The sequence below is a fragment of the Astyanax mexicanus genome, chromosome 14 (assembly GCF_023375975.1).
Source record: "Astyanax mexicanus isolate ESR-SI-001 chromosome 14, AstMex3_surface, whole genome shotgun sequence".
Classification (NCBI taxonomy): domain Eukaryota; kingdom Metazoa; phylum Chordata; class Actinopteri; order Characiformes; family Acestrorhamphidae; genus Astyanax; species Astyanax mexicanus.
The window spans coordinates 26,517,715-26,543,445 of record NC_064421.1 but is presented as its reverse complement, the minus strand read 5'-3'; the positions used below and the strand labels follow the sequence as shown (position 1 = coordinate 26,543,445).

Genomic DNA, 25,731 nt, shown 5'->3' with positions numbered 1-25,731 from the left:
CCATTTAATACAGAACTAGATTAAGAATAACTTGACATTACATGTCATATCAGAACATTCACTCCTTTGTGCCTCTTCTGAACATTAATAACAGGTGAAAGACTTTTGATCATTTTAAATGTGACAGAATGTCTCCAATTGTGTTAGACCTTCTTACACATCACCATCCTATGCTCTAGTAGGCACCATTGTGCTAGTTGGTGCTTGATGAAGCGCCATTTAATTCAGAACTAGATTTATAATAACTTCGTAATTACATGTCATATCAGAACATTCACTCCTTTGTGTTAATTTAAACTTGTTTGGTCAAACATTTCAGCTTGTTCTGCAAAGGTTCAAAGGTCAATCTGAATACCACTTTGTGAAAATTCTGGTTGAAGCCACCTGATCAATACCAATAACATGTAGACACCTTTTGACTAGTTCTAACTCACTTAATGAATATCCTACAAAGTTCACTAGATTTACATGTGAATTTAAGCACTGATCAGGTTGAAAGGCCTCTGCTCAACATTAATAACAGGTGAAAAACTTGATAATTTCTAAATGTGACAGGGCATCTCCAATCATATTAGACCTTCTTACACATCACCATTCAATGCTCCAGTAGGCACCATTGTGCAAGTTGGTGCTTGAACCCGATGATTGCCGCTTGCGGCTATATTTTTTATTATTATTATCAGTTGCTCACTGAGATATAAATAAATATTTGGACAGTGACACAATCATCATGATTTGGAATGAATTTGAAAAAAAAGAGAGAGAGATGCAGTCTAAGTGTAGACATTTTAAGGTTTAATTTAAGGGGTTGGATAAAAAAAAACAGTTTAGAATTTGGAACCAATTTTCTTCAAAGCCTCCTCATTTCAGGGGTTCAAAAGTATTTCAATAGCACTACCCAGACAGAAGTAGTTTCTCAGGAGGTCCTGGAGTAATTTTACTGAACTCTGTGGATCTCAGGTCATTTTAGTCCTGTCTGGACTCACATCTCTGAGTTTCATCACTTTGCTTTAATAAAATAGCTATTTGTACACTGCTATGCACCGTAAGCATACTTTGGGCGCATGTTTTCATAGAGATCTAAGTAAACACAGCAGCGAGTGGAAATGGAGTAGCTACTGAACGTGATGTCATGTGAACGAGAAAACCAAAAAACTCACTGGTCCTCCTGTTTTATCACTGAGTAGAAATGTAAAATATTTTTCAGACGTCCCCCTGAGATACTAATTCCGTCTGGATAGGGCTAAAGGCTATTTTATGGGCTATATATGCTAATCCCTTATTAATTAATCATCAGTTAAGCAGGTAAAAATCTGGAACTTCCTGAATAAACCTGAATTACTTGTCAGTTTTTGTTTTTTTTATTATAATTCAATGTGGTGGCATGCAAAACTCAAATCGTGAAGATTGTGTTACTGTCCAAATATTTGTGGATCTAACTGTATATCAGATATCAACCATGTCTTATTTGACTGGCTGCATCTGGGGTCAGCGCTACATCATGTTAATGGGATTTTTCACTGACTTATTTCTTTGATAATCATTGATCTTTGTTGTATATCATGACATGGTTTAATATAAAACACAATTAGACCAGTATTCTGACTTAGCAAAAGTCCTATAGATCTCCTGAGAACCTGAGTAATCTTGAGGTCAAACCTTCAGGTTTAATACCTCATCTCACTTGTATTTTAATGCTAGCACTCCTTCAGTGCTTGGAGATTGAGACACACGCTCTCTCTCTCTCTCTCTCTCTCTCTCTCACACTTTCTCCTTCTCTCCGCCTCAAACCTGTGCTTTCAGCTTTATCACAGCAGTCATCCATTATTCATCCTGCTACACCACCGGCTTCCGCACGCCCGATGCACTCCTACTACATACTGAGCGTGAAATTCACTCGCATCCAAGATTTTCTTGCTAGCACTACTCCTCTTTAAAAAAGGTACAGTCATGTTTGTGTCCTTGGCATTAAGCCAGATGCAGGAGAAGGATGTGTATGTGTACAGAAGTGTTACTGAAGGTGTACAAAAAAAACAACAATGAAACTTCACGTTTAGTTCATGTTATGTCAAAAGTGTGAGGGTTGTTGTTTTTTTCCAAATAAGGAATTCTTTACTGAGTGCAGTGAAGTGAAGCAGATACACAGCTCTGGAAAAAAATGAGACCACTTAAAATAATAAGTTTCTTTAATTTTACCAAATTGAAAACCTCTGGAATATAATCAAGAGGAAGATGGATGATCATAAACCATCAAACTGAACTGCTTGAATTTTTGCACCAGGAGTGACATAAAGTTATCCAAAATCAGTGTGTAAGACTGGTGGAGGAGAACATGCCAAGATGCATGAAAACTGTGATTGAAAAACCAGGGTTATCCCAACAAATAGTGAATTCTGAACTCGAACTTGTTTTCTTTGCATTATTTGAGGTCTGAAAGCTCTGCATCTTGTTTGTTATTTCAGCCATTTTTCATTCTGACAATATTTTTATTTGGAAATTGGAATTGGAAGAATTGGAAGAAATTGGAAGAAATGTTGTCCGTAGTTTATAGAATTAAACAACAATGTTAATTTTACTCAAACATATACCTATAAATAACAAAATCAGAAAAAACTGATTCAAAAACTGAATCTTATTTTTTTGCCAGTGCTGTATATACTGCAATATGTTTGCTTAGGACAAAGAGGAGTTGGAGCATCAGAGACCGCCTTTCTTTGCAGCATAGAGCTATCCTTAGAGCTAAATTGCTTCTTGACAGAGCATAAAGTTCACAGTTTGGCCTTATCAAACTAAACTTTAGGGACTTTTAGCATTTAAATGGCTTTAAAAATGGGTGTCCAGGGGCAAAAACACACTGCAGTCAATGGCCAAGTCAGGAGGAAGAGGATTGATCTGAAAATCAACCTATTAGACCGATGTTTTATCATTTATGCTCTACAAAAAAATAAGAGGCCACATTTTTATTTATATACTATCCAGTGAAAATGCTTTTTTTTAGCATCAAAAAGATATATATTTCTACACCAGTAACATTCTCACGAACTTGCATTACACCATCCCAAATACCTCAAATCAATGACTTTGATGTCTGGAACACCAGCAGTTTCTGATTTGTTTGATCATTTTCTTTCTTTTTGTCCGTAAAAGCATCCCAGGGTCCTCAGTAATCTTCTCACATCTACAAGTAAAGAAAAGTGGAGTGCTGGAAGAACTTACCCTGTGAAGTCTGCTGAGTACATGCCATAGTCGAATACATAGACCCTGGTGATCTGGCAGAGCATGAGGTATCCAAGGGCAACCACAAAAGAGTATCTACAGAAAGAGAGCAGACAGAACATCATGAATGAGCTGAAATTATGTACCTGTGGTACAAAAAAGGAAGGCAGCGTTTTGTCACATTCCACTGAAGCTAAAGAGCCCTGCACTCTCCTGTGGAATGTCATGTCAGGCCTCCTGTACTGAATATGAGAGTGTAAGTGAGAAAGTTGACAATTCAGAACATCAGAACAGTCATTAGCAACTTAGTAAAATCATATCAATAATGTTTCATTTACTGAATGTGGATGGATATCATTGCTTGTCTGATCAGTTTACACACGGCTATCCTATGACTTTTGCCATGTCCGTGTACATCATGCATATGCACGCATGGACTTGACTGCTCTATTTACTATAGCCCTTTCAGACCTGAATTATCTCCAGTGATGGAAAAAAAGGTAAGAATGCTGTTTTCTGTCTAATGCACAAAAGACTAAAGCACATAAGTTCAATTAACTAAAAAAAAAAAAAAAAAAAAAATATATATATATATATATATATATATATATATATATATATATATATATATATACAGTATATATATACAATATATATATATATATATATTTTTCCATTGCATTGGAAGCATGTGTGTAATACTGTATATATTTGATATTAAACTTTTTATTTAATAAACCATCTATAAACAGTTCATGATTAAAACGTGTTCTGATTCACATTAAATTAACAAAAACAAGCTGTTACTTTGTCTAAATGGCTCTAGTACTACTGTTTTTCAAATGCAGTGGGCGTGGTCAAATTGCTGTTTTATTGGTTTAAAAACTTGTTTATTGGCCGGTTCATGGTCTATTCTGATGAACAACAGTTCTCAAAAGTGCAACAAAACCTTTCAAAAATAAAGAAAATACATGATGTCTATTGTAATGGAAGCAGGGTCTAAAAGGGTTAATAAATCAAACATTGTGGATGTACAGACCAGGGGATCTAGTCTTGATCTAGTCCAAAGGGGATCACAGGAGTGATGCTAATTAAATAGCATATTCTACCAAAATATGTGTGTAGAGTAATGTTTGGTTAATACTTCACATGTTGCTAAAAGCCAAAGAATGCAAAGAATGCAAAAAGAAGCAAAAAAAAAAGGCAAAGAATGCAAAGGATGATGTGCAGAAATGTCTTAATAAAAGTCTCAACAGAATAAAAACTGAGAATAAGAAAACTGTATTGTATTTTGTATTTCTTCAGCAATACTAAGCCGCATGTGGAAATGTGCATCAATGCAGAGCCAACCATTACATACAGTGATGGCTATGATTTAGTTAAATGATCGGCAGTACTGCTTTCTAAGAATAAGAGGGTAATTCTTATTCTTAGAAAGCAGTACTGCCAATCATTTGTTTGTGAAAGGGGGGTTAATTGATGGGGAATGGAAAAAGGTTAAGAAGCCATGAAGACTTCTAAGTGTATTTTCACACCAGCACTATTTAGTCTGGTTAAAACAGACTCTAGTTGGTTTATAGCCTTAGTGTGGTTCCATTGAGCAGGAGTGAAAACATTAATCTCATTTGGGTGTGGATCAAAACAAATGAGCATTATTTGGCTTTTGTTTGTTTAGGACTGGACTGAGACCGCCCCTTCTAGCTGGTCTCAGTCCAGTCCCAAACAAACAAAAGCCAAATAATTATTAACATAGCTATGAACAAACGCTGTTTCTGATGCTTCATGCTGTTTACACGCGTGGTATGTGCTGCGTTCACTACTTGCAACTCCATTTACTGTGTGTACATCTGCACTCGACATCCAAACACTGTGTTTTAAAGCGCACTATTTCAGCGTTTAGTGTTGAAGCAGCTTTAAACTCCACAGATATACTTGCTGGAACATAGAATCTTCTCACTATATGTACTTTCTATATTCACGCGCCAAACAGCTCTGACCAATCAGAGGACACAGCCTGCTCGCGTGATTTATTGGTGCATATTTTGGTACATTTAAATTCATTCCTGTGTAAAACCCAACCGAACTGAGGGAGAAAACACTCCAATTAAACAAACTCATCAACTGACTCAGACCATAGAAACGAACTACAGGTGTGAAAAACCCCTGAATCTTTCTTTTGCGATTTGTTTGGAAGTTTTATATCTCACACTTAATTTACACATTTCTTGCTTTCCTGAAAAAAAAACAAGTAGTTAACACTTGCTTACTAGATCTACTTATTTATTGAATTGCTAAATAATAATTTTGAGATACAAGTCACAGAGTTTAAGTGAGTAAGTTGGCAACCCAGAACGTCATAAAATTACTAAAATCATATAAATAAAGCAATTATAAAAATCCACAATAAAGAGCACTAAAAAGAACCAGTTTCTAATACAATAGAAGTATTGACCCTAGGCCAAAAAGAAAAATAATTTCCAGTGGTGAATCAACCTTGGTATGGCAACATAGTTTAAGATTATTTGCTTCCATATCTTTCTGAACTGCTGCTAACGCAACAAAACTGGACAAAAAACATGACCTTTAATAAGAACACTAACTTCCAGTTCTGTTACATTACAGCTAGCAGACACAAGGTTTGGCCAACATCCTGCTGAGTGATGGGAGCTGAGTGATACAGTCTGCATACCTTTGAAGGCAAAATATATAAAAGTTACTGCTTATCAGAATTATATAAATATTGTTATTTGGAGCATTAATATATGCAGAAACTTTAAACTTGGTCAAAAGATAACAAGCTCTTATTCATTTCAAAACAACAATGCTAATGTTTTAACCCTGCATTTTTAATCACAGCATTCATGTGTCTTGGCATGCTCTCCACCAGTCTTACACACTGCTTTTGGATGCAGTTTAGCTTTGTTGATGGCTTGTGACTATCCTTCTTCCTCTTGATTATATTCCAGACATTTTCAATAGAGTTAATATTGTCTTAAACTCTTAAAACATTTGTAATGTTTTAAGAACTGGTTCTCTTTGCATTATTGGAGGTCTGAAAGCACTGCATTTTTACTGCACCATCCATTTAGATAGGACTTCGTGCATTAAATGTGCATGTGATTTCTATTAGATTTGCTTTTCTGTTAGCAGTTCTAGCCAGACACCATTGGTCATGATTACCCGCTGTGCTGCTGTGAGTGGTAATGCCTTCTGTCATGTATTCTCTGCACAAACAACACAGTGGATCGAGCATTGGAAAGTCATGGAAAGTCCCAGGCATTTGGAACCCACAATCAGGCCTCACTTAGGCCTTGCCATGAGTATGCTGACCACTGTTTGGCTTCACTAACATAATAACACTCCACCACTTATACACATGAAGGGCATTCCCAGGCTATCCCTGGCTATCTCTTGACTTGACATAATCGAGCTTTCCTTCCATATAAATAGTAACCATCATTAAATATTAACCCTCCTATTATCTTTGGGGTCAATTTGACCCCATTGAGTGTTTAAAGTCTCTGAAAAAATGGTTGACATTAGTTTTGTGATTTATATTCATTGTCCTTTCTTAGTTTAATGAAGACAATTAATGAAAAACAAAATGTTTAAAATGTTTCCACTTTAATGTCTGGTTTATTAAGGCTGTTTTATTGACATAAAACATAAGAAATATCAATATGACACATATTTGCGTGGTAATAATGTTGAGGTCACTATGACATTCGGTTTTAGGATCTTTTTCTAAATTCCCCTTTACTTTAGGCCCTGATTTACCAAAACATCACTTATAATACTTATATAATACTAATAAAACACTTATAATAATGACAGAACAGCTGATATTTTTTTATATAAACATAAAGTGGTGAGAAAACTTTGCTAACGTGTTTAATGACCAGTAATTTATAATAATTTTCTGAAGGTTTAAATTCCTGGGATCATATTGACCCAGAGAATAAAGGGTGTTCGTAAATTTGAGGATAGCAGGACGGTTACATGATAATGATTAAATATTAAAATAGGATAAAACGCCGTATGTGTTTGTTGCATGGTTACAGGAGTGAAGCCAGCATAAAGATCCTGTTGCTTTAAAGGGTACAGAACATAAAAAATGAACTATGTCTACAGGGTTGTTCTACACTGAGAACAACATGGTTTCCTCTGCCCGACCACTTCAAACAGCTCCAGCACGTTCAGCATGTTGAAACCTTGGCTTCCGCCCAATTAAAAAAAAAAACACACACACACACGTCTCTGTGTTTTTGAGCTCCAGAAAGTGAGCCTCCAACCTCCTCACCACATTCTGAAGCTCCACGCTGAGAGGAGGATGATTGGCACTGGCTGTTTCATTCTAGATCTCGAACAATGGCAGTTTAAAATGTCCCCAGACCCACTCGTGGCATTCGGAGGCAGCGGCAGCCACTCTGCCTCGACAGTGACTTCCTTCATCAGGCTGTGTCTCTGCTATGAAAGGCCTTGTTCTGCTGGTGAGCGTGCCCCATTGTTTCACATTTCTTTCCCTCCAGCTGTGTGGCAGACAGAGCTCTTCACTGTTGTCCAGAACAACAGGGTCAGCAAGTTTCAACGTTTTATTTAATCTACAGTATTACGTTATCGTTTTTACACAGGAGGAGATATTTCACATTGCAATATTTTACAATATGGCCAGTAAAAGAAAAAAAAAAGCTTGAGACCTGAGTGATTTATAAAAAAACCCATCATTAATAACAAAGCAGCTGTAAATTCAATATGAAAGAATAAAAAACTAACAGTCCAATTTAATTTTGTTGAAATTCACTGCACAGCACAATCAACTCAAGCTTGTTATAAGGACAGTAAAAAACATTTACCGCTTATCAACCAGCTGTTGATGTTTGACGTTGAGAGATTTTGAATTCTGTTCTTCCGCAGCATCAGCATTTTCCACAACAGACATTAATCAGAGCAGCTAATCTCACCTACCCTTTAAATTTGGCAATGTTTCACCAGGTCCAGCAGGACTACTGTTTCACCAGTAAAACGGAAGTTTGTGTATTTCAAAACTATTGAAGATAATTATACACTTCACGTATTACTCTTGGGATTAATTTACATACTACCTCTTCATAATCTGTGTTTTCTAGCTGAGAGAAATAAGCTGTACAGGCCAGGGCTGTGATTTTAACATTAGCTGAGCTGTGGTAGCTAACTTAGCCTTAGCATTTGTTGGTTTACAAAAAGACCAACTGCTTTTCTCTGTAAATTTTTACTCACATGTGACTTCGGTAGCACTGCTGTGGTGAATTTATGACCAAAATAGCACTGTCGAGGTAAATGTGACAAGAAATGTAAATATCTATATAGTCTATCTGCTGGGACAATAAAAAAAATGAAGTGGTCAAAAATATATTTATTTTTATTGCAATTTTCATTAATTAATTAATGGTGAATAAAGTGTTAAAGTATGTGCCAATATTAACTTTAAGTGAAATTAGACACTGGAGACTGAAAAAGAGTTTGGAGAAGAATGGACAGTTTAGAGAATGTAAAATGGGCTGTTTTGTCACTGAAACTTTTGAGAGTTTCCGTGATGCATTGAACTGCCTTTAATTTACTACAGTCACTGATTTAAGAATGGATGAATGGATGAATCCCTGACACTGCTCCACACAACAGACTTATGATTAGACATAGGCTATGTGCAGTCATGATCATTCTTTGGGCATATAATTTTCTTTGTACGCAGCAACAAGCCACCAGTATCACCCTGGTCAATCCAGCAGTTCACGTCACAGCTTTCTTTCCAAAAAAAAAAAGTCACCACAACATCACAAATCTGCCTTTTTGTGTACGGCCTGCAAGCCTTCATTCAGCAGTCAGTGGAGTGTGAGGAGGCAATGTTCTGAGCTCTATACAGCGCAGGTCTCCATCCAGCCACATGTGCAGTCAAGCAGATGAATGAACATGCATTATTTGCTGAGTGGATGCACACACAATACACATCAACTGTCACCAAAGATTTCTTCAGAGAATCACAGAACTGAACGCTGAAGAACTGAAGTACACAAAAGCCAAACTCTCGATAATAACACTTGATTTATATTCTAGTCTATTTAGTGTATATGTGCATGAAAAATGTGGCAACTTATTTTTTATTCTATTGTATTTATAGCAATTTAGCTTTATTTTTACACTTTTATATACACATTTATATTTATTTGTGTTTATTGGCTATGCACCATGTTTCATGTCTCTATATTACTGTAGTGGAGACTAGGCCTAGCACTGTATTGTTAAAATGAGAAAAAGTCTCAGTATATTGAACATTTTCTTTGTAAAATACTTTGTATTAAATATATATATATATATATATATATATATATATATATATATATATATATATATATATATATATATATATATATATATTAGGGGTGGGAATCGATTACTATCTCACGATTCGATTCGATTCCGATTTTGGGGGCCACGATTCGATTCAAAATCGATTTTTGATTCAAAACGATTTGAATTATAAATATTTCTGCTTCTGGCTTATGAATCGTATTGAAAAAAAACCCTCCATAATATACACTGGTCCTGGAGCAAGTAATGTGTTACAAAAACAATAAAATGTGCAGGAATGTGGGTCCTCAGTGACAGAGGAATCACTGGGATATCACAATGACGTTAATGAACAATAAATACATAAATAAATAACACTGCTTTATTACCAGGCTACTAGCGGTGGTGTGTAGGTGACGCTGCTGGGCTGATGTGATGATAGCAGTGGAGCGCTAAAGTTCAGGAGCAGCTGCTGATTAACTAGTTAATTTAAGGTGGTTGTATTTCTTCAGAAAGGGGGCAGGAGGTGGAGAAATTAATTCATATTGTCCATTCCTTAATTCCTCTGTGATGAGGAGCTGAAATTAGCTCTGATTAGCTTATTGTTATTTTTCCGTTCCGCCTTAAATGCTGCAGCCCGCTGCCACCTGTAGCATTATTTAAGGTGGAACTGGAAAGTTAGCTAGTTAGCTAGCTAACAGTTACTGAAACTAACTACTAGCGATCTTTTTTATGCTTGTTATGAAGCATTCTGCCATAAAACATTGAAACTACACGTTAATCTAAGGTAATATAGTGCTTGTTCTGCCATCTTACCGGTGATTCTCAAACACCTACGCTCTGTGTGTGTCTGGAAGATCTCCAAAGGGACAAGCGCTATCCCCAGGGTTGCCAGGTCCAACAAAAATACCCAGCCCAAAATCAGTCTAAAACCCGCCCCTCAGAATCGATTTTGGGACATTTTAAATCGATTCTGAATCGTAGTAAATGAGAATCAAGATTCTTATGTGAATCGATTTTTTGGCACACCTCTAATATATATATATATATATATATACTAATGCATGCTTAGAAAAGCTTATAAAATAAAACTGAAGCATTTTACACATTAGGGGTGTGCCATATCATATTTTACTCAATAATATCACCAAGATTTTTCAATATAATTAATGATATTATACCCTGAAATAACGTGCCATATCACCCACCCCTAATTATCACATCAAGGTACTACTTTTTTGCTGTTTTTAGCTAAAGAAAAATTCACACTGTTCTCATTTCCCATTATATATCTACTAGACTCAGATTACATCTGTCCAGTATCATTTATTTTACTTAAATTTTAACTCCAGGATATATGGAGATATTTGGAGAGCATTTTTAGTATCATGATATTCCAGATCATTGACTTTGGTCATAATCTGATAAAATTCTTGTATTTTTTTATATCTCAGGTAGGAGTGTACCATATTATAGTGTATGCAATAATAAAATTTAATTTTCATTTTGTTGCAGTAGTGTATTCTTTATTTGTTTTATTCAGTGTATCGTTATCGAGAAAACAGCATAAAATATTGTGATGTTATTTTAGGGTCATATCGCCTACCCCTATAACACATTTCAGACTAATTATCACAACTAGCTAACTAATCCACAATATCTTTAGACAAGCCGTCTACTGAGTTCTGTGAAGTTTGATTTAGGCCATGTCATTTTTCCCTTTGCTATCGTAACGACAGGAAAAGTACACCTTGCACTGCTCAAAACACGCAAAAAGCATGTACTAATTCTTTTAAAATAATACTGTGATGCAACAAACTAATCCACGTGTCACTTGCCATTCCCTATAACAGCCATGTGCTCTGACTAAAGTTTGCATAGTTGCCACCGGGCTAAAGGGTGCAAGATAGGGCCTATAACAGTGTTGACTCAACACTGGCTATTTTACTGTGTTCCATACTGTGTTACTACTGCTACTGCACAGTTAGCATCACTACTGTACCATTATCATCGCTACTTGTGCTGTTAGCATTGCTACCACACCATTAGCATCACTACAATGGTGTTAGCATCGCTACCGTGCTGTTTGCATCACTACTACACCATTAGTATCACAGAGCATGGCTATCGTGCCTTTATCATTGCAACTGTGCCAGCTGCCAGCCTCTGCCACAGTATCTGATGCAAAATAAAGAGTATTTCTATTGTTATAATGTTACCAACTGCAAAACTAGGCATGCCTGTTTTTTCTAGTTTTTTTATTTATTTATTATTTTTATTATTATTGTTTTTTAATCAGTAGTCCTTCTCAGTAGCATGGCCCACAGGTTAAAAACCACTGCTCCAAAGTAAAGGTCTGGGGAGGGTCTGCCATTGACGGCCATGTCAATTTAGCAATATCTATATCACACACCTCTTCATTCATGTTCTTAATCCAGTCTGTTGCCTTCAATGCATTCCTTCCTGGCAGCACAGGAGGAGACAGCAGTGCCTAAACTTAGAAAGGCGAGGAAGGAACAGAAATCAATCCAATCAATGGCCTCTATTCATCTGAGGTGCTTTAAGGAAGAACGCTGCAGAAACCATTACACCCTACACATCTACTCAGACCACCCCTTCACCTAAAACACTGCAGAGAAGCTGAATAAGGACGCAGCATGCTCCAGTATGTGGGAATGCATGTGTTGTTTCTAAATGGCAGCACTTACAGTACATACAATAATGTATAATGTATTTTATTATGTTCCTAATCTGAGGGTGACCAGATGTTTTTTTTTTTTTGTTTTTGTTTTTTAGAGATGAGCTATTCTCACTGGCCAGTAGATGGAGCGCCGCCTGTGTAGCACACATGCTGGGGCGGACAGCTGGATCTTTCTGGAAGCCTCCTCCACACATGCCTGCTATGTGACAGGCGATACATTATGTTATGAAAGTGTCACCTATGAGTAGGTGGTGCAACCAGAAAACCACGCAGAGGCTTCCCGCTTTTCATTGCTCTTAAAATACGACCTCCTGTGTCATACAACACACAGCTATGCAAAACTAATGACTCCTTTCTGTTCTGAGACTGACGACTTGTCTGGCACTGAGCCAGGAGTACTATTTGACATGGATACCAATGGCCTATCCAACATGTTTGGCTCTTTAAAGGCATCTAAGCTTAAAGAGTAGCAGTAGTGAACTAAACCCTTTTTTTTAAGTATTTCTCAACCCTGGTCTTTTGTTCAGAGGAAAGTTTTTTCCTTCTCTTAACACACCAGATCCAACTATCCATCTCGTAACAGTAAATTATTATTGAATTAAAGCCTTTATGTTCAAAATTTCTGCTTAATACAATCATTGAGATTAAAACATCTGGATGCAAACACTGTAATTGAAAGTGCTTTGGTGTAAAAATGTTAATTTTTGAGAATTTACCTATATAAAACTAGCAAGTGCTAGGGGGAGGGGGAGTGGCCGTAAACACAAGATAACCGCATGGCCTCCACATGTTTGGACACGTGCATTTAAGCAGTGGCAGACAGCCTGTCCAAAGCTGTGCACCTCAGATCCGCACAGATATTTTCAGTTACAGCCAGAATCACGTTTTTAATCCCAGAAACACGCTTATATTTACCTTTTAAAAGGCCATTTAAATGCTTGATTATTGTTGTTTTGCTGTTTTTCTTGGGTTTTGAGTGCTTGGCTAACTCTAAAGCGGTGAATCAGCTCTCGGTCGGTCTGAATCTCTGCCGTGAGACATCGGTGGGGGGCGGGGCTGGTGCTGTCACGGGTCCTGCATTGTTTAATATTGCAATATATATCGCAGAATTAAAAAAAAAAACAACAAAAAAAAACAATGCAATGTCAAATATTTCCAATATCGTGGAGCCCTATCAATAACCCAGGCCCTAAAACACCAAGCCACCACAATCCAGAAATCTTAGCATTTTCGAGAATCAGACCCCACTGAACCACTAATGTGAGAATGAAAAAAGCAAAAACACTGGAAATGAGGACAAATTTGAATAAAATTGTACCCCGCAAACTTATTTATATACACCCAACCTACCAGCAAAAGTCTTTCAAGGCTAATCACAATGTCTTCTTTACCAGAATATGGACAAGTAGCTATACGGCTAAAAGGCTTTCTGAAGTAGAAGGAAGAGCAAACCAGTAGAAGAGCGACCTGGATAGATATCTATGTACCGGTACGAAAAGCAAGGGAGCCGCTGCAGGCCCTGGGTGCCCATTGAAGTGAATGGGTGCTAGGCTAGAAGTTAACCCAGTTGACTGGCTACATATAGCTGCATGAGCTACACATTCAAAGGAGAATAAGTGTCCAGTAGGATCCAGGATTACAAAAAATACAAATATAATTTATACGGTGCTAAGCTATGCTAGGCTAGGTTACATTATGATATGCTATGTGGCTCATACTGTGATATGTGATACGAGACCTAAACCAATAAAGCCAATAAAGCAGAGCTTATCACACCTAAACATAAATAGAAAATAGAAAAACATCATGTTTCTTTATAAATTAAAATAACATGGTTGTAAATAGACTTGTAGATTAGCATTTGGGCATTTTTTCCTTTACACCAATCTCACACAACGTTTTCTATGTATACGAATCAAAGAATCTTTTAAAATACCTAATAAATGCACTCTAAAAGGCACTCTAAAAGTCTTCCAGCACAGATGTTCAAAGGAAAGGTACACTATGATGAACATTCTACTTAAGGTCAACCCCTGATAATTCCTCGTTATGCAAATATCAGAGGTCAGGCGCCTCTAAACATAAACTTGTCACTGTGTCCTGCCCGGGGTCAGGATAACCCACGCTGCTCTTTGACCACTCTCTCTCTCTCTCTTTCTCTCGACTCACTGTTCAAGGTCGGCTGCTGCTGACGAAGTAGAAGCACATCAGTTTTTGTACGCCTCTCCTTTTTACTTTTTACTGTGGTTTGGAGCCAGGTTGGCAATCAGACTGCTTGGATTTAAAACTCAACGTGTAACAAAAGTTTATATTCCATTTTTGAACACTAATGTTTCCAAACCCACAGAATCTCAGACTAATTAAAAAAACAATGCCATTAATTAGGTCTTTTATAGAATTGTTAAAAGCTGTGGGATCAACGTTTTCAGTCTAATAATTCCCATTTGGCTGTATTCCAGCGTATAGAATAATTTTATTATGATAAGTCCTTTTCATCATACTGACTTCATGGTTTTTAAGTAATTAAAACAACTTCAAAAAAGACAGAATCTGTATAGAATCAAGAATCACACTAAAATCAAGACTTACAATTTATCATATTTCCAAAGTAGAGATCAAACCACAAGCAGATTGCTTGAAAAAAAAAAGTACATTACTAAAAAGTCAAAAGTTTTACCTCAGTAAACTTGTTGTAAAAATGTTAACTGTAAAAATGTTAAATGTTAACTGTAAACTGCCAGGGCTTTAAAATGGAATAACTGATTTTTTTACGTAAATAAAAAAAAATCATATTGTAAAAATAACTGAGCAAAAAATTATATTATAAAAATAAATTAAATGGTATATTGTTAAAAATGGAAACAAGTCATTTGTTAATAGCATTGGAAATGGTTGCAAAAAAAAGGCAATTGTCTGTACTAAAGCAGTGCTACTATAAGAAGGCTTTCTGTTAGAGACTCTTGAAAACTGGAGAAAACTACTACTGAAAGAGGTTTGGCTGACCCATGTGGCAACGCCTTAACACTGGACTAAAGCCCTCTCTGGATGGGATTAGTTTCTCAGGGGGTCTTGAGGTAATCTTCTCTTTTATGAGGGGTCCTCTGTGATTTTATTCCCATCCGGAATGACCATGTATGTGTTTTTCTCAGACAACAAAGAAAATTACAGGCTAAATTATTTACTGTTTTTCACTGAACTCTGTGGTCCTCCGGTAATTTTAGTCCTGTCCAGACACACATCTCGAATTTCGAGTTTCGACACCTTGCGTTTAATAAAATAGCTATTTTGTCCACTAACACGCACCATAATTACACTTTGGGTGTGCGTTTTCATGGAGATCCACGTAAAAACACAACACTGAGTGGAAATGGGGGAGCTACTGAAAGCGATGTCATGTGACTGAGAAAGCCAAAAAAAAACTCACTGGTCCCCCTGTCTTTTCAGTTGCAGTCCAGATAAGGAGTTTTATCACTGAGTAGAAGTGTAAAATATTTTTTTAAAGTGAAAAAAATAGGGATGTTTTGAAACTTTTAACCAGAAGAGCAGTATATGAGAACAAATCCCTCACTAGTATGAAATCACCACCAGCTAGCCTGCACAATGCCATGTTGTAAACTGGGGTCTATGGCTTTATGGGGTCTTCACCAAACATAAATCCTTGCCTATTTTTGCGTGTAAAATCATGAAAGTTAAGGCAAACATTAGAACAGCAGTGTGTATTTATCATAGTGCACTGTGATTTTTGTGTGCTATTGTCACGCGTGTATAAACACAGCGTGTTAGCTGCTTGATGCTAATGTTTATAGCAGATTGGTATTGAGGAGAGAGAGCTATTTTAAGCTAGCAGCCTGAGGCTAGGGACCATGAACACATGGTCTACTCCAGTCAAGTGCTTTCAGATCAACTGGGACAACCTCCAAACGCACATACAAACATGAAACTCCCTAAGCCCTAGCTTGTGCTTATGTCGGTAATAGCGACCTGGAGGAATTGGCACTGAGACAATTATAACTGAGAGGAACATTTTTACCATATTGCTCTAGCCTGTAGTGCTTTGAGAGCTACTAATTAAGAAGGAGTTTATTTACATCTCACATTCTCATATTTGCACTGTCTCCAGTGTGTGAAGAAAAGCAGCAATTTGCAATGACTGAGATGATATATGTGATTTCTCACTTTAAATTAAAATATGAAACAGATCCTGCTGTGGTTTATTCGACCATTTATTAGACATCAATAAGAACCAAACAGCTACAGAAAGATATGGTAGATGCTTAATAAGACTAAATGAGACTATGAAGACACCTTCTTAGGGGATTCTCGCCTAATTTTTTATTCAGAAATCAATTTTGTCACAGATGTTTCTCCAAATATTGCTAAGGAGAAATAGCACTAGACAAAAATGAGACGTGAAATGTTGTTGTGGTTAAACGAGGCAAAACTGAGAACCTGGTTTTAGACACATATGAGATCTGGGGAGATCCAGTGCTCTAACCACTGAGCCATCAAAACCCCAACTGCTGATCCACCACTGCCATTGAGATTTACAGTAAACCTCCAGAGGAGACACATGTGAGATTACTGAGCTCTTTATTTCAGGAGACACATTTGAGCTAAAGTGCTAAAGTTTATTTTGTCTTTACATTTGATCTCACTGTTGTCTATGAGAAACTACAGAGATATTAAGGAAATCTCCTTTTTGATTTTTCTTCTATTTGTGATTGTCACTTAAGGTTTATTGTATAGAAGACATAACATTAGACAAAAGTGAGACATAAGATACTTCTGAGGTTAAAGGGTACTGCACAATTTTAATCTATTACGCTATTCTTTGTGAATGTGGTCCCAGCTGCCTTGAGATCATTAAGAAGTTCTCCACGCGTAGGTTTAGGCTGATCTCTTACCTTCTTCATGATCAAGGATACACTATGAAGTGAGATTTTGCATGGAGCCCCAGATCAATATCGATTGACAGTCATTTTGTATTTCTTCTATTTTCTTACCATTTTCTTACTTTACAGTTGTCTCCTTCTCACCCAGCATCTTACTTATACTTTTGTAGCCCATTCCAGCCTTGTGCAGGTCTATGATCTTGTCCCTGACATCCTTAGAAAGCTCTTTGGTTTTGCCCATGTTGTAGAGATTAGAGTCTAACTGATTAATTGAGTCTGTGGATGGAAGTTTTATACAGGTGACAAATTAAGACGGCTGTCTTTAATGCAGGTAATGCAAATACATTTATATAATTTATAAAATGTGATTTTCTGGATTTTATATTGGATGTTCTATCTCTTACTATAAAAATGAATGTATTCTTAAAATGATAAGATTGTTCATGTCTTTGTTAGTGGGCAAACTTACAAAATCAGCAAGGGATCATATAATTATTTCCTTCACTGTATGGAACAGTCAAATGAGGCTTAATGTTAGCTAGTTTAATTCAAAATTCTATTATCTCTCCTCTCGCTGTCCAGCTCCTGTATCCATCATTATGAGTAAAAAAAAACCTGCACAGTGCAACTGTGACTGCATGACGCCTTATAGAAAATCAGCAAAATAGAAAAAGAAAATGAAGAAAAAAAATAAACATTCTTACCTGTGCATATGCTCCAGCCCAGTGAAGATCATGATGCCGTATGTGAGTCCACTCTGGACCAAAAAGTGTAAGGCATACCTGCAATGCAACACAGGATTACTCCAGAGCATGGTCTCATTGGTGAAGGTCTGTCATTACAAATCAATAAATACGGAAATACATCTCTTACTCAACATTCATTAACAGTTAGATCGGGCTTCCTTAATGCAGGTACCTGCCTTAGATCAATTTAGATTTTGGCTGAGAAAGAAGATCTAATGAGGTTTCTTGTCCATACTAATCCATTTTGCAGTGATAAACAGCAGAACTCAGTTCCCATATCAGAACAGAGGCGCCATTCCAGATAATTAAACACAAAAAGAATAATCTGATACACCATATCAGGTATATAAAACTGCTAAGGAGAAATAAAATCAGACAGAATTGAGACATAGGATACTTCTGAGGTTAAAGAGTTCAAAACTGAGAATGTGGTTTTAGACACGTATGAGATCTGGGGAGATCTGCTGGTGGTCCGCAAAACCTGGGTGTCAAACCCACAAGCTTGTAGTCAATGGTGGCCAGTGCTCTAACCACTGAGCCACCACTACCACTACCCTAACTGCTGATCTGAGATCTACAGTAAACCTCAAGAGGAGATAAATTTGAGATTACTCAGCTCTTTATCTCAGGAAACACATTTGAGCAGCAAGTAACTTACGCTAAAGTCTTTTTTGTCTTTCCATTTGAATTTATTGTTGTCTGGGATAAACTACATAGTAGGGGTGGGCGATATGGCCCTAAAATAATATTACGATATTTCATTGTATTTTCGCGATATTCTTGGCGATATGACAAAACACTTAAGCACAAAAATTATTTCAAGAATACACTACTACAACAAAATAAAAATTACATTTTATAACTGCGTAAAATATGATATTGCACACCCCTTACTGAGATACTGAAAAAATACAATAATTTTATCAGCCAATGATCCAGAATGTCATGATATTAATAATGCACTCCAAATATCCCCATATATCCAGGACTGAAGTAAAATAAATGATACTGGACAGATATAATTTGTCTCTAGTAGATATATAATAGGAAATGAGAACAGTGTGAGTTTTTGTTTTGCTAAAAACAGTAAAAAAGGTAGTAAAGGTAGTACCCTGATGTGATAATTAGGGGTGGGAGATATGACACAATATTTCAGTGTATAATATCGATTTTTGTTTCTGTGTACACACATATAGAACTGTCAAATAAGACTTAACATTAATTTAATCCACAGTTCTATTATTGTATTTTTTGCACTATAAGGTGCACCGGATTATATGGCACACTATCAATAAACATCTATTTTCTGGTCTATTTTCATACATAAAGCACACTGGATTATAAGGCGTATTATGTAATGCTAGTAAGCAACAGAGGTGTCGTCATGTTTTCCTTCTAATTCAGCAGGTAAAGCTATAAACCTAAGCTAAGTTAAGTAAACAAAATTGTAATTCTTAAAAAAGGAAAAAAGAGCGCTGAATGATTTACACAGATTTCTCGCCTGAAAACTCTTTATTTGAGTAAATCACTTCCATTTATTTACAGTAAGCTTAGATTTCCAGATTTTCACTAACGCCATCCGAAAGCACTATTCTGAGGAACCCTGAGTGTTCCAGTAAGCCAGGGTGATATTAGCTAGTGTTTTGATCCATGTAGCTTGTTTTGACACAGACTAGAGTCCAGTATACTCACCTCTGAACTGCAAAAGAGCTAACGCTTAGCATGGTTAGCAGCTAATGCTAATGCTGCTCCAGTAGTGCTAGCCGGAGTTAGCAGTAGGCTACAGGCTGATAAATCTCACCTCTGAACAGCAAAAGAGCTAGCTCTTAGCGCAGTTAGTGGCTAATGCTAATGCTGCTTCAGTCTCAGTGCTGGAGAAACTGAAACTCCTTTATAACGCTGTACTTCAGCAGAGTGGCTTTACTGCTCCTTAATACTGACTGGTAAAATTTGGAAAATTAAAGGATTTTAAGTGCGTCTTATAGTGCAAAAAATACAGTACCTTTTCTCTCACTGTCTTGCTCCTGTATCAATCTTTTTTAACTAAAAAGCCCTGCACAGTTTTGCCATTTCATGATGTTTTATGAATGATCAGCAAAATAGAAAAAAAAAAAAAAAAAAAAAAAAAAATCAGATATCAGTTTTCATATCAGAAGAGAGATAATTAAATATAAAAAAATATTCTATATACTAGAACATCCTGGGAGTTATTTTAAAACACCCAGCAGGACCTCTCACAGTCATAAGATGTACTATGTGTTTAAACAGCCATCCTCTCTCCATGAAGATCTTGTGATGTTCGGACAAGGGATCTGAGACAAACAGACAAATCATCAGCACACTAAGCAGTGACCTTTCCCTGGGCGTGAGGTTGCCCAACACGCCACACCACACACAGAGCCACATGTGATGAGAACAGCTAGAGGAGATACATCCACTTGTTTAGTGTTTAAACTGATGGAAATGCGGTACTGTGGTTTGAAAGTGCTGAATCATCTTCTCGAGTCTTATGAGATATATTATGCAAACAGTCTGTCAGAAAAACAGGTAAAACCACTCAGGCAAGTCAAAGGAGCTTAAGGCAAAGAACAGCAGTTTCACAGGCTCAATGTGAGGGGTTTAACCATTCTCAGCAAACACCAGCCTGTTCCAGCAGCTCCCTGCACTCATTTAACTAAGGTTATGGGAAGACACAAGGGTGGGGCTGCACAGTGTGAAGTGTCCATCAAGTACTATGCAGAAAAAAAGTATTACAGAGAGTCAGCAGTGTTAGAAAATACTGAAGTATCCCAATACAGTACCAGTTAAAAGTTTAAGAAACAAAAAAAGTGTTGAAGAAAACAGAATACGTTTTATACGGCTCTGGAAAAAATAAGAGACCACTTAAAAAATATGAGTTTGTTTGATTTTACCAAATTGAAAACCTCTGGAATATAATCAAGATGAAGATAGATGATCACAAGCCATCAAACCAAGCTGAACTGCGTGAATTTGTGCACCAGGAGTAGCATAAAGTTATCCAAAAGCAGTGTGTAAGACTGGTGGAGGAGAACATGACAAGATGCATGAAAACTGTGAATAAAAACCAAACTTCTTGCACCAAATATTGCTTTCTGAACTCTTAAAACTTTATGAATATGAACTTGTTTTCTTTGCATTATTTGAGGTCTGACATCGCTACATCTTTTTTTGTTATTTCAGCCATTTCTCATTTTCTGCAAATAAATGCCCTAAATAACAGTATTTGTACTTGGAATTTGGGAGAAATGTTATCTGTATTTTATAAAATAAAACAACGCTGTTAATTTTCCTCAAACATATACCTATAAATAGCAAGATCAGTGAAACTGATTAAAAAACTGAAGCAGTCTTTTATTTTTTTCCAGAGCTGTATTTTAGATTCTTTAAAGTAGGAGTTAATTACTTGAATTTCTTGTCTTCATAATATATTTGAGAGCATCAGTTGAAAAGGTGTGAAGAGGTAGAGTTGGTATACAGTGAATATCTGTATTTGAGTAATGTTCTAATGCATATTATAGCAAGAACCACTCAACTAAGTGAAGAAAGAAATTACTTCGAGAAACAAAGAACAGTTAATCTGAAACATTTCAAGAACTTATAAAAGTATCCTTAAGTGCAGTCGCAAAGACCATCAAATGTGTTATGATGAAACTGGCTCTCATCAGGTATGCCACAGGAAAGGAAGACTAAGAGTTACTTCTGTTACACAAGAGAAGTTCATCAGAGTTACCAGCCTCTGCATAGAACAGGGATGGGCAACTGGCGGCCCGGGGGCCGCACACGGCCCTCGTCATCACTCAGTGCGGCCCGCGAATAGATCAAAAATAATTTCATAATTTCATAATTAAAAAAAAAAAAAAAAAAAAAAAACCTAATTCTACTTTTGACCGCTAGACAACCACGAAAATTGACATTGACATCCAGTCCATTGTGAGCCAGCAGGCCAAACCACAGCTCTCTCATTAGCTTCAATAAATGTTGGGCCTCTGTGGTCTAGTTTTCTGCTATTATTGAATGAGCTATTTGCAATCAGTTTTTAAATCTTTTTTGTTCTTTGTTATAAATGAGTTCAAATGCCTTTTGCACTTTTATAAGCAAATGTTTTGTCCTTGTTGCTTATGAAGGACTTGTTATAATGAACTTATTTTACACAGAGGAACTACTGTATTTGCAATCAGTTTTTTAAGCAAACTTTTTGTTCTTTGATATGAAGGACTTCCTTTTTGCACTTTTTTTAAGCAAACGGTTTGTCTTTTGCCGTATTAAAATGCATTAATATGCAGAAAATAGTTGTTGATAAATGTTGGTGCTGTAAACATACAGATATAAATTCATATAAAATTTGTTCTTATTGAAAATCATTTGTAGCGTTTTTCATATTCAATTATTTGAAGTGCGAGGTCATGTGGCCCTCCAATGGTCATGCTGAAAAAAATGTGGCCCTCTCCATCATGGAAGTTGCCCATCCCTGGCATAGAATAATATAACAATATTTATTCATGTACACATATGTAACCCCTGGTGAAAAAATATATATACGTAATTGTACTTAAAACATATAGAGAAATATATAAGTACGCTGTAAATATACAAATGTACAAAAAGATCTATATACTTACTTAAAATATATTATTAAAATATAAAATATATATTAAAGTACATTATTATTATGCTTTCATCAAATGTTTGAAAGTAAACTTTCATCATACTTTTTAAAAAGTACAATATAGTGTATTTAAAATAAAATATAGACTACTATGAAGTACACTTTTAGTTTATTTGTAATTCAATATACTTCTAAAATACTTATTTTCAAATATACATTTGTACATTTTTAGCAAAGAGTGTTAAAAACAGCTGTAACAGTAGTTCACTTAAAGTACAATGTATCATATAACTTTTTAGAAACTATATTAAATTACTACTACTTAAAAAAAAATTAAGTAAATTTGTAACACGCTAAAAATTGTAGTGCAGTATATTAAAATATATTTTTATACCCAATGAAGTACACTGGAAGTCTGCTACTTACAAAAGACAGGAACAAGAAGGAACAATTTGTACTCTAATGTAAATATATGTTTATCATCAATTCTTAGTACATACGTACACAATAGTGATACAGATGTAATACTCATGAAATGTATTATAATTGTACTGTAAACTTGTGGAAAATATGGGGTTACATACATGAAGTAGGATGTTTAAATGTTAGTTAAGTATATTTAAAATAGCTCCATTTTAGTACAGTTAAGTACACTTAGCACAATTTAAGTAAGACGTTTGTACTATTTTTATACAAATAAAGTATAATAAGTACAAAAAAAGGTGTTCCTTTTTAGTACTCTTTAAATATACTGATTAATAATGTGGCTACAAGGACACTTTAGTGCACTATAGCATAATAATGCCTAATATACTTTAATCTACTTTTTTTCAATAGGGAACACAACCTGCAAGATATCTCAGCATGGAACTGTAGAGGTTCCTAATGGTGTAATGATTTTGTGGGAGGGGTGGAGTGTAAATAGAGTGATTTTGCTGGCCGTAGCACAGAATCTCTTTTTTTAAGGCAAGTTTTTGAGATGGCAGCGGTATGTGGACGAGCATTGTTCTGTTTCTTCATTCATTTATCATTTATTGTTTTACAAACAGCACCTCAAACCAACGCTACTACTGCCTTGATAATGAGAGTGAAATGAGTGAAATGATACAGCAGTCTAAAATTTGCATTTTTGATCAAAGCAAAAATGTGCCAGTGTTCTGTTCAGCTTGTCAAACCTCCCATCAGCAGCAGCTCCAGAAGAATACATTTGTGGGTGGAGCATGGAAAGGTCAATCAGCCGAAGGGGGTGCAGCGTTGTGCCCACACCACAAACAGAAAATAGCTTATTTCAGTCACCGGGCAACTCAGGGCTGTTTCGCTTTGACAAATCGTTCCCTCTGTGGTTAGCACTGAGCTTCACGGCTCGCTGCTGACAAAACAGATCACAGCGCTGTGGTTTTAACTCAACCTTTCCTCAAAGCTGAGTCTCTGTAACTAAAGCTGTTCAGGACTCCGCAGCCTGAGAGGAGCTCTACTATTCACTCAGCTATTTAATTCACTAAGCTGAACAAGTCTCCCCCTGCCTAGGAACATCCCCCGTGGCACAGTTACACGAGCCACAGGAAGAGAAAAGAGGGCTTCTCTGAGGTATGGACTTCAGAAAGCACTTCCTCAATTCCTGCCTTAAAGCATTCAAGCCTGTGCAGTCTGATAGGGAAGTCTCTCCTGGGGGTCTGTACCTGTTCCTGGGCCTCAGGAGAAATGGAGACCTCATTACCGGCCAAGTCAGCTATCAGAAAAGCCTGGAAATAGAAGACCTGTAGGGACCCATTTTAAATTTTACCAGGCTCGCTGGCACTGGCACAGGCACTTATACCCTCTCCAGCACAGAGAAGCAAGTAAACTCTTAGGCCTAGGCTCTAATACTGTACATTTCATAGACCGGGATGCCTTGGGAGTAGTGTTTAGTGTATTGGAAGAACAGTTTTAAAGTAATATATTTTTAATTATATCCCATTTTCTACCAATTTTGGATGACCAATTACCCAAACTACTAATTAAGACTCGTCTTAGCAATAGTAATGACACCTACACTAGACTAAATCATGGCTCCTCTGATACAGCCATCTTCCTTTTTCAAATTCCTGGAAAGCAGAGGAACTCGGCTCCGATTCATCAGGTAACAGACGCCTGTGTACCCACCCAGATAGAGCATGACCAATAGTGCTCTCTCAGACTCTGGCCGCTGATGGCAAGCAGCGTGACCCAGTATTTTAACCGGCTCTCCTCTGAACATAACAGCAGCACCTTTTTGGAATTCAATTACATTAGATTATAGAATTGTGTGCATGTGTACATGCAAAAAATAGCTATCCGTCTGAGTAGGCCTGTCGCGATAATTATGTTATCGACTTATGCACAATAAATGAAGATGCCTCGATACTGCCAGTTGTGTTAACTTCCATGTATTTTTATTTTATTTTTATTTATTTTTTTGTAAATGTTTATCCCCAATTTACAAGGCCAATATACAAGGCCAATTACCCGCTATCACTAGTAATGCCCTAATACGAGGAGGGTGAGCTAAAACATGCCTCCTCTGATATATATATATATATGTGAAGTCAGCCACCACCTCTTTTTGAACTACTGAGTAGCCAGCACACTTGGAGGAAAGCGCAGCGACTCGGTTCTGATACACCAGCTCACAGACGCCTTAAGATGAGCAACATCAACTTTGGAGTGATGCGGGGAGAGAACACCATCTACCCACCCAGAGAGAGCAAGGCCAATTGTGCTCTCTCAGGGCTCCGGCAACTAATGGCAAGCTGCATGACCGGGATTCGAATCAGCGATCTTCGGATCATAGTGTCAGCGCCTTAGTTTGCTGTACCACTTAAAGCCCTCACTTCCAAGAACTAAAGCTGAAACTATTTTCGTTTTAGTGACATGGAAATTCCCAGTCCAGCACTCCAGCTCAGGAGCCTCTCTTTATATGGTAAAAATAATCTAATCTGTGAGTCCAAAACCAGAATTCTTTCTGAAGGGGGAGATCCCATTAAATGTGACTGAACTGCTATGTCTGCTAAGCCTTTAAAAAACTGTTGCTGCTTTTTCCTTTATTTGTGCAAAAAAAAAAAAAAAACATTATTATATTCCAATTCCAATTTCTGAATTTTCTTAACTATCAAAGTGCATTGCTCTTTAAAATGGTGTAATTGCATGTTTTGCTATTATATTATATAATAAAACAGGAGGATAATTCTTTATGAGTTCCACAGTGGG

General features: G+C 36.6%; 1 protein-coding gene across 1 annotated transcript in view; it reads right to left on the bottom strand.

The window, feature by feature from the left end:
• Positions 1-25,731, bottom strand: part of mboat2a (membrane bound O-acyltransferase domain containing 2a) — a 125,256-nt gene that overhangs the window by 52,511 nt on the left and 47,014 nt on the right. The window contains exons 3-4 of the mRNA XM_022672837.2: positions 17,838-17,915; positions 3,217-3,312 (exon numbers count right to left, since the gene is read on the bottom strand). Coding sequence (XP_022528558.2) covers positions 3,217-3,312; positions 17,838-17,915 — 174 coding nt within the window. The remainder of the gene's footprint in view (positions 1-3,216; positions 3,313-17,837; positions 17,916-25,731) is intronic.